The sequence below is a fragment of the Rhododendron vialii genome, chromosome 2a (assembly GCF_030253575.1).
Source record: "Rhododendron vialii isolate Sample 1 chromosome 2a, ASM3025357v1".
NCBI classification, from domain to species: Eukaryota; Viridiplantae; Streptophyta; class Magnoliopsida; order Ericales; family Ericaceae; genus Rhododendron; species Rhododendron vialii.
This window is the reverse complement of record NC_080558.1, coordinates 37,506,692-37,517,133: the sequence shown is the minus strand read 5'-3', so window position 1 is coordinate 37,517,133 and position 10,442 is coordinate 37,506,692. Positions and strand designations below refer to the sequence as shown.

The 10,442-nt window shown below is 38.0% G+C and overlaps 1 protein-coding gene across 1 annotated transcript; it reads right to left on the bottom strand.

Moving 5' to 3' along the window:
• Positions 1-1,074: 1,074 nt before the first annotated feature.
• Positions 1,075-9,582, bottom strand: LOC131316721 (protein ROLLING AND ERECT LEAF 2-like). The gene is made up of 3 exons (XM_058346151.1): positions 5,400-9,582; positions 2,168-2,718; positions 1,075-1,481 (listed from the first exon to the last, which is right to left on the bottom strand). Exons 1-3 carry the CDS (start codon positions 5,609-5,611, stop codon positions 1,231-1,233), a joined length of 1,014 nt encoding a protein of 337 aa, XP_058202134.1. The 5' UTR covers positions 5,612-9,582; the 3' UTR covers positions 1,075-1,230.
• Between the last annotated feature and the right edge of the window lie 860 nt (positions 9,583-10,442).

Genomic DNA, 10,442 nt, shown 5'->3' with positions numbered 1-10,442 from the left:
TGAATTGAAAATTAAAGCACTTAATTCTTGAATTATATTTTTAAATATACAAAGGGTGTATTTTATAGAAATTAAATAAATAAAGTATAAGTAATTAAATAAAAAAATAAATTAAAAAGTAGGTGGGACCCGAAAGCTCTGCTGCCCTCATTAACACAATAGCCCAATTTTAGCCATAAAAACCAAAACATGTTTAAACACTTTCATAGAGTTTTAAAGTACACTTTTTATTATAAAATTTTAGTAATTTAAGCACTTTCATAAAATACCATTGGATTTTACGCACTTTTATATATAAGGTACCCGTAAAGTTTTAAACACTTTCATAAGATACCTTAGAGCCCGTTCGGTTGGGTATTTTAGTTTTGAATTTGTAATTATTATTCTATTTTTCTCTCTACTCATTACCCATATCTTCAATCATTACTTTCATTTTTCTCTCTATCTCTCTCTAATCATTACCCATATTTTCAATCTTTATTTTACTTCTCTCTGCACTCATTACCTATAAATCCAAATTCAAAATATCCAAAACGAACAAGGTCCTAAGATTTTAGGCCCTTTCATAAACACATTTGTTCTTTTGCTTTATTGCAAAAAGTGTTTCGCTACGTCTCCAAAAACAAAAAAAACAACGGTGGAGGATGTTCACCTCCGACTAATCATTGCAGGACCAATATCCAGTAATGAAGGGCCCAAATGAAGTCTAAGATAAGACCCTGTACCAACTGATCTCACTACAGTTCATGGCACTTTTGAAGGTTTAAAAAACCCAGAGCAAACCCCTAAAGTGCAAGCTAAGACTTGGCATCCTTCAGAACATCTCCAACCCAGTTTTTCACTCAGGAGACCCAAATCATCAGCACAACTGAAACAACTCACTTCATTACACGGGGACTTTTCGCCGATAGAATCAGAAAATCCTTCGACCCATCCTCACAGCAAGAGAGAGCTATGAAAGGACACTCCAATTTACGGAACGGCAACGGGATCTATGGTTGTGCTTGGTGGGATCGGTTCGGTTCTGGATTCCCACAAACCAACAAAAAACATCCAAATTAAACAAAGGGGGAAGAAGCTTCAGCTGATGCAAAACCTTTTCCCACATGGGATCAAGAAGATTTCAGACAGCGAAACAAGAAACCAATATAAACAATCTTAGTAGACCATAAACTAGACAAGGTTTTAAGCCATGGACGACAAACCTAACAAGAAAGGGCTCACAGGTTCTCATGAACTACGACCATTGCCGCTCTGTGATTGAGTGATTAATCTCAATCCTTCGTACCCCTCAAAACATGCATGAGAATAGTCTGACATGGACCTGAAGAGCTCCGGCAACCGAATTTTTAGACTACCCAATGATTTATCCCTCACCTGAACACACATCTTCCGGTGAGCTTCTACTTCCTCTTCCAACCTCTTATTCAAGCTCTCCACTACAAACCGCTTCTCTGAAATAGGATCCTTGTGATTTGAACCTGTTGGGAATTTAGGCACCAAATTAGGAAATAATTAACAAAATCAAGAGTACCAATCCGCAGTTGAGTGTCTAGATATGATTATTAGATTGTTAACCACCAACTTATCTAAAAACATAAGCTATTAGAGAGGGGGGCAACTTTATTACTTATATGGCTATACCTTCAACAATGATAATCACCGAAAAGCAAATGGTAATGCATACTGTAGTAAATCAGGATAGATAGTGGGAGATGGATGAAAGACATGGCAAACCGTTGTCTTGACATGTTATTCGCCTCCCTAATTGTAAGCTCTATTGGAGAAGAAACTCGGGCTATAATAACATCACAAAGCAAGAGAGATATGGAAGAAAATTAAGGGTGGGATCAACGAGTTGAGAGCTCAGAGATCTATTGGCTCACAATGAGTAGATCCTCAAACTTTTTCATTTCTTTTTCTTGTTTCTAACTGAAATCATTGACACAAATACAGCCTAAATGTAACCGAACGATAAGTAACCCTATTTTCAAAAAGTTTAGATACCCTTTCACACAATCATGTCCTCTTCGAATAGACACCGAAAGTTTAAAGACGTCTTTAATTTCTAAACAAGAAGACAAACCCTGTAGGACTTGAAAGTAAAATGATTGAAATGGACCCACTGTAAATTCTGGTGAAATGGATTTTAAATTCCCAACAGTACCTTCACCTCTATCGGGCTCCATATCATCATTTTGTGTTCTTCGACGGTGCTTCTGATACCAATCATCAAATGCCTGGCTCTTTCGCAACAACTCCTTCCTGGTTTCCTCACACTTATCCTTTAGCTTCATCTCCTCTTCCTGATGTAACATAATGGTTTTTATCACAGCAGCAAAAGAGGCGATTGCGCTTTTTGCAAGCTCATCCGGGAGCTTTTCAAGATGATCGTGCCACGAATGGAGGAGGACCTGGATTGGGGGATTCTGGATCCTGGGCGGCGATGAGATTTTCTCCTTTAAGCTGCTTTCGATGGGGATGAGATTCAACTTCAGCCAGCTATTAAGGGCTTGGATGTAGTGTTTGTGATTAGTTGATAGCTTCTCGAATTGAGACTGCCATACTTCGATAACATTACAAAGCTCTTTTGTTTGCTCGAGGTGGTGTTTGGTTGTTACCTTTGGAGCTCCGGAGATCTCAAGGGACTTGAGATCTGTCACAGTTCTCAACTGTTCGTTGTGGTGTGTGCACATTAATTCCCACATCTTCGCCATCCTGCAATTCAGCTACTAATTTACAAGAGCATGGCCAACAAGCTAGGCAGGCAAATGAGGCTCCTTGTTTAATTAATACACCATGAGAAAATTTTGGCACCTCCAACTGCCTCAATGTTTGCCTATTTGCATTTTGACTTGTCAACTATAGTTAACAGATTGGAAAGTGCCACATCATCAACTACCAATCATGATGAAATGTTGAGGTATCTTTTGTGTAGTTTAACTAAGCAAAATGTAAATAGTAGTGTATTTACATAAGAAATGGCTAGGAAATGACAAAATCCTAATGCCTAATAGTGCTGGAATGATCTATGACAAAAGTACTGGAAGATCTCAGTGACAAAAAAGAAGAAAAGCAATATGTTCATCAATGCCCAAGGTAATGAACCAATGGAAAGTACCATAAGCCACTCCAATCTTATGAACTGCAGAGAGAAATGGAAATGAAGAGGTACTGTCATGCTATACTTGACAAGAAGGGACATTTCTAAGACAATTGGAAATAAGAAGAATAAATGCATAACCCACCTTGGCTATTTTACATCTTCAGAGCCAAAACCACTAAAACATGTGCGTGTGTGCTGGAGGTAATTAAACAAGCATATAATCATTGTTCTCGATTGATTACAGGTTTTCTATATTTTTCTAGTTATAATGTTACTAATTTTCTACTGCTCCTATGTGTCTGCAGGCAATGGAAAACATGTAAATAGACACAGATGAGAAGCCCTAGAACTATGATGCTCATCATGCTACTCATAATGGTGGTAAAATAATCTGCTTGCCACAAATGACGAAAGAGAGGGAGGGGGCATGGAAGGTAATGAGAACTTGAAAGCATAAGAAGATTAAAGTTTCTTATGGTCTCATTGACAAGAGATATATAAGGAATCTGAACTACAGACAGATCCATCAATACAAAGGGACACTCTGATTCTGATATCATGAACTGCAGAGAAAACTGGAAATGGTGAGGTAACTGTAATGCTAAAAAATACCATGTCACAAATCACACCAGCTTTGCTATTTAACAACTTCGAATAAGTAATCAGTGTAACACATCTTTTTGTGCTGGTGTAATAAAAAAAATGTACTTCCAAAAAACAAAACAGAGAGAATGGTCTACAGTGCTACATAGTCATTTATAAAGCTTGCCCAGCCACATGAAAAATAAATAAATATTACCATGAAAGACCAAAAACTTCAAGCACATAAAGATCAGAATTGAAGAGAGCTCATTAATGTAACTAAAAGCTTTATCCAGTACAGATGGAGAATGTCCAAAAAAACAGTCATGCTAATGACATTGAACAAGAGAGCACCATAGATGAAAAGCGAGTGACTTGAGGAATAAATTATAGCTTGAATGCAGCGAAGAAAGCATAGTCAGTCAGCAAATAACAAGAATTAATCTAGAGTTTAGCCTACAAAGCTACATCTGAAAGGAAAATAATGCTGAAGAAATAGTCTGACAGCAGATCACATCCAAAAAGCTAGGATAATTATTCTAGTCCCGCAAGATTAAACTGTTTGAGAAATTAGAAGATCTACGCAACCATGATGCTTTAGGAAACATACATACAACTACAGGGCATGGATTTCATAGCAGTGCACCGCTTTAATTCTTATTAATGGCCGTAATGGTGTGATATCACCAATTGGGACAGCTTTCCAAATCATGCAAATCAAAACAACTGTCTCCTCAAATTATGTTAAAAAAAAAAAAAAAAAACTAGGATATTCTGTCGGCGAAGCATAATTCAAATAACTACGGATAACTCATTTATTCCAGGCTTTCCAGCTACATAAAACTGATCAAGAAATAGAGGATTCGTGAAATCCTGATGCATTAGACAGAATATGTAAAACAAAGGGCACAGCCGTCCTTGATGATCATAAGATGGTTTTAGATTGTCAATGGTGGCAGTGTTCTTTGACTCCCAAGTCATGTATTTGGCCAGTCACAGGATCAATGACACCATGTGACTCATGTGAGCTGGCCCAGTTTGCAGTCAAGGCACGTATTACAATGGCATGTGATGAAATACAAACACAAATGAGGATCGATTTTTAGCAATTACAAACAGACATCATAAAAAGAGAAGAGGGATCACCCATCCAGTGCCGGTGAAACTTTTTAACTACTGACTGTGAATAAGAAAGGTTGCTACTTCTCACAGAAACACAAAAGTAAATGAAGGGGAAAAATGGAGAGGACAATGAACGTTTGTTCAAACAGTAGAAAAAAAAGCATTGTAATCTCAAGCCTCAACTAAATTTGACGGCACAGTAGAGATGGAAGATGTTGATAGGCAAAAGCAGCAAATAGAAGAAATGGTATGGCAGATTTTGCATGTACGTTATTGTAAGGCAAACTTTAACTTTGCAAACGCATCTTCATCCTCAATTTCACTTGTCTCTCTGTGTGAGTAAGTTTGTGTGTGTGGCATTTCCGGTTTGATGCAAAAAAATTTGGAAAGAGTAAAAATGACTAACGATAAATAAAGTATTGTATCCAGACACAAACAAAGTTTGGCAGCTATAGTGGGCAATTTGAAGCGAAACGATAAAGATAAAAGCAGGCAAACACTTTAAGGCATGCATCAACATACATCACATGACAAAATTTCTATCAACGGTATTAAATTTTCAAGGACTACTTTTATCATTAAGAATTACCCATTAACAAGACCAACCAGCTTCGGATACAACTGATCATCACGTATGTGATTTACTTCAGAAACTGTTGAATCCATGGACCGCATGTCAACTATATATCTTGTGTGCAAATGACTTACAGCTGCCTTCGTCTTCTCTAATGATTCAGTACTAGCATTACGTTTTTTCAGTTTGTTCAGCAGGGAAACTTTCCTCTGATACTCGAGCTTCATAAGCTCACCAGCCTATCAGCATGAAGCAAATCAGGTTAAGACTTCAAAGCAGAAGTAATCAAATGAAATGAAATCCATTTCATGTACATCAATCTCTAACAGAACAGACCTCACATTTAATATTATCTATAAGAGACACTGATGGTTCTCTGATATCAATTTCTGACAGGACAGCTTTAAGTTGAATTTTTTTTTTTTTGAATGGCGAAAAAAAATTTTATTCATCTTTGAAAGTGATTACAAAGACAAAAGGGAGCAAGGAGGAGGGCAACAAGTGCCATCCGAGACCCAATCCCTTGATTGGCAAGATACCAACCAAGGAGAAAACCCAAAGGGTCAAAGCCCATCACCTAAAGGCCACAAGCCCAGATAAAATAATAAAGAGCAAAAGTGCCAAAGCCCAAATACGGGGGGGGGGGGGGGGGGGGGGGTTGGTTAGCCCAAAAAATAAAGCCCAAAACACTGACGGATTATTTCTGATCCGTCAGTGATTACAAAAACATTATTAATTCTATTAATAATGGCCACAAGCCCAGATAAAATAATAAAGAGCAAAAGTGACAAAGCCCAAATACGGGGGGGGGGGGGGGGGGAGGTGTTTGGTTAGCCCAAAAAATAAAGTCCAAAACACTGACGGATTATTTCTGATCCGTCAGTGATTACAAAAACATTATTAATTCTATTAATAATGTACACTGACGGATTATTTCTGATCCATCTCCACAATAGGCTCACTGGCTCAGTCGCCAAAAGAGATAAGAAGCCATTCACTACTAGTGAAAGCATACAAAGCAGTACGTCATTCTTAAAGTCTACATATTTCTGGACATACTTAGTAGATCTTTCTCACTAAGACAAGATGCTAACTCCTCCACGAGAAACTTAATTAAATTGACACGAAAAAATAAGACCCAATGGTTGCAAAGAAATTGAATAAAAGAAGACAAACCAGATTGACTGCAAATTCAAGCATGATAAAAATTTTGGTCATATACACTTTGCCATGCGTAAGAGTTTACTGAAAGAGGCGATAATTTAGACTCTTATTCCTCATTCGCAGCATAAGAAGCCATTCTACTCACGTTTGGTTTGCTATTTTGGTTTGCAATGGGATTATAGTGGGCCATTAGTGCAGCAGAATGCGCTGAGCTGGGCTAAGCAATTCCACTGGGAGAATGTTATGGTAAAAATGATCTTTAAATTGTCTTTGGTTGCTACTCTCTATCTATTGGCTTTGAAGGGAGCGTAATAGTAGAGTCTTTCAAATTAAGCCGAAGCCAGGATTGTTTTGCTTTACAAGGTGTTATAGTAGATGATGACTGTGCTTCCATCAGTTCCTAGAGAGGAGTCAAGTCTTCTTCCCAAAACCGTGACCTTGCTGCTAGCTGGAAAATTAGTAGGAAAATTTTCCTCCCCTAGTTGTTTTGGGGATGTATAGGTATTTGGGTTCTTTTGGCTTTCTTGTTAATTTGTAGTAGCTGTACTTAGACTTGGTCCTTTTGTTCTTGGTTTGTTTGAGCTTTATAAGATTTAACTTGACCAAAAAAAACTTATGTAAGTGAACTTTAAGAAAAGTGGAACAATATAATATCCCATAGACCCGTCAAATTTATGTGAACTAGATATTAAAATATAGAACAACTTAATACTTTCATTGGAAAAGTAGCAGATTGGGTAAAAAGCTAGTAGACATCTATCCATCATAGTCTAAGTGAAAGTCGACTATTCACCCCAACTAGAATGTGTGGTGCGTGGCCTAAAGTGACAACAATGCATTGACACTCCATGCAGTAACATGACCTTGAAATCGTTTAAGCTGAAATAGAGAAAGGGGCCAAACCATATACCTCAAAACATCCAAACTTGTACCGCACAAAAAGGCAAAAATAGAGTGAGGCAATCCGTAAGAAAGTAAGTGCAATTAAAAACCTACCAAACTAAATCATAACACACACACAGAGATAGGGCAATAAAGAAAAATGGAATAATTTAATATCGCATAGGCCCATCGAATTCCAGTAAACTAGATATTAAAATATCGAACAATTTAATACCATCAGTTGAAAGTAGCAGACTGGGTATAAAGCTAGCAAACATGTACCCATCACACTCTTAAGTAAACATCGGCCATTCTCCCTTACTAGAATGTGCAGTGGGTGGCCTAAAGTGACAATGCATTAACACTCCATGCAAAGAGAGAGAGAGAGAGAGAGAGAGAGAGAGAGAGAGAGAGAGAGAGAGAACACTAACCTTGAAAAGCGTTGAAGCAGAAATAGAGATACGAGCCAAATAGAGCAAACCATCCCTCAAAACGTACGAAGTTGTATCAGATAAAAAGGCAACTTAGTATTTTTTTTGTCTTTGATTCATCTCCATCGGAGGCTGTATTCTTCAGCAACGTAAATGTGTACAAATTAAGTTGACCATGCATGAGTGACAAGTGTAATTCCCTCTCAGCTCAACACAAATTTGTTTGGACACTATGGGGCACCCTAAAAAATGCTCCAAACACTCTCACCAATCACAAAACTTGTATGTACTTTCTTCCAACAGAGGAGAGAGAGAGAGATGTATTATTGGAATGAAATTTACCTTCTTAACTTAAGTGGACGTGTGCATGAAATCAAATAGCTTGTCTCTACTTCGAGAGTTCACGGATTGTGTCAACGTGTCAGTGTCGCTTCACGTGTCCATTCCCGGAAGAGTTGCTCTTTGCGTTGGACATACTCGCATTGGCAGTGATCCATTCCCGGAAGAGTTGCTCTTTGCTACATATAGACTAAAAAATAAAGCGAATTGATAGTGGACCCACCATTAATGCAAGAGTAGACCTTCGAACAATGGGAGTTAGTTTTTATCATCTTCTTTCATTTCATTCCATGTCTTCTAAATCAGTATATGCCAAACCCTCACTTTGGGAGGGGATGTCAACAACTCCAAATCAGGTACTCACATAAAGGACAGTCAAAGTAAAAACATCTTGCATTGAATAAGCAACATCGTTAGTACAAGATTAACAACAACTCGAAAGCATTGTGGTAGCACAATTTTGGCTCCAAGAGCTGTTAAGAAACTACCGACACTTCGAGCCATGGAATGCTAAGCATTGGCCCGAGGCAAGTCCACTATTGCATAATAACCACATGAACACCACCTTGATTTCCCACTCAACAACAATGTTGAGAGCCAGACAGCCACTTCTTCTCTGGCTATCGGTGGGGACATCAGTTTGGTATCAAGCGACATACAGAACCCTATCAGTTGAAATTATTGTTTGCAGTAGTGTTAAGAGACAACAGTTAAGGCCTAAGGGAGACATATGCAAACCTTTGGAGTAATGGAATGTATTCTCATCCCACAAGCTGCTAACGTTTCGAATATGGCTTTTCAAAAGACCAGACGCCACAAATGCCTTTCAAAAGGGATGGGTAGGGGTTGTAAGTGGCATATGATAAATGATAAACCAAAGCTGACAATTCTCTTTTGTTCATTATCTTCTCAACAACGACATTGTCCTCGAAATTGATGACCAACATAGTTAGGCGCGATATCTTTTTGGGTAAAGTTAGCGTCAAATTATACCTTTGTACGTGAGGAAACTTGATCACCTAATAAAACCGTACAATACACATAAGTTCAAATGCCAAGACTTCATATAGGTCAAGATTTTATCTTTCACATGGGTCATGGAAAAGGAAGATCAAATGCCACAGCTTCGAACTTATGGACGAACGTATATATTTGGAACACTAACTTGCTAACCTTTTGTATCCTACCAACCTTTCCATTTTTTACTTGGAAGTAGGAAAATGCCTCGAATCAACATGAAGGTGAGACTAAAAAAGCACCGGTTGAAGTTATAAAAAAAAATGCCTTTTCATTTTTTTTTTCGTACTTGGTTTCATATGGTTTGAACTTTGAACATTGAACTTCTCATTATGGATTATGGATGTCATTTGGGAAACATTAAAAAAAAATCCAAGTAATTGCTACTCGCCTAGTAATCGCCGAGTATTCGGCCTCGAAGGTGGAAGGTGGCTGACCGCCCGACTACCACGTATCGAGTTTTAGAACATTGTTTGTACCTGTGTATGTTTGGAGTTAGAAACTTGGATTCATCTAAAACCATGGAACTATTAGTAAGATCAAAAGCCAAGTCGCAAATGGAAGGATGTTGGGGTGCTGAAATGTAACGACCACGACTTCTATTGTTATGCGTGATGAGTGCTATATTGAAGGTTTAAAGACGCACCAGTTTGAACTTGGATTTATCTAAAACCGCGGAACTTTGGTAAGATCAAAAGTCAATCCTATGCCATGGTTCTTTTTTGGGAGGAAAAAGTATGCCGTGGTGGGCTCATATGGGTTATGGATTAAAGTCGTATTAGTAGGACACCTATGGAATGAGATGAAGGGTTAGAGTTGGGTAGGTCTAGGCATCGCACCTAGAAAAGCCAAGGCATTACACATAGGGGCTCTTTAGCCTCAAACCAAAGAAAAGATTTGCATCACGCAATCTAATCTAATAGCTTGAAAGCTACTCAAATTTTCAATCATTCATATCTCAAACTCTTGAAGTACATCAATATATAGGCTACTAATGTGTTTAATGGAAAAGACTGTTCCTATTCCCTAGATGGCTGAATAGGATGAATGTGTTTAATACCAAAGACTGTTCCCATCCCCTAGATAGCTGGATAAAATGAATGTGTTGTCTAATGCTTGCATGCATTGAATATGTGATCAAATTTCCCTAAATGAAAAGTCACAGCCTTTAATGATGCATGTCTGGTCAATATCCCAAGTAGGCCCTTCATCATCCCAAATCATT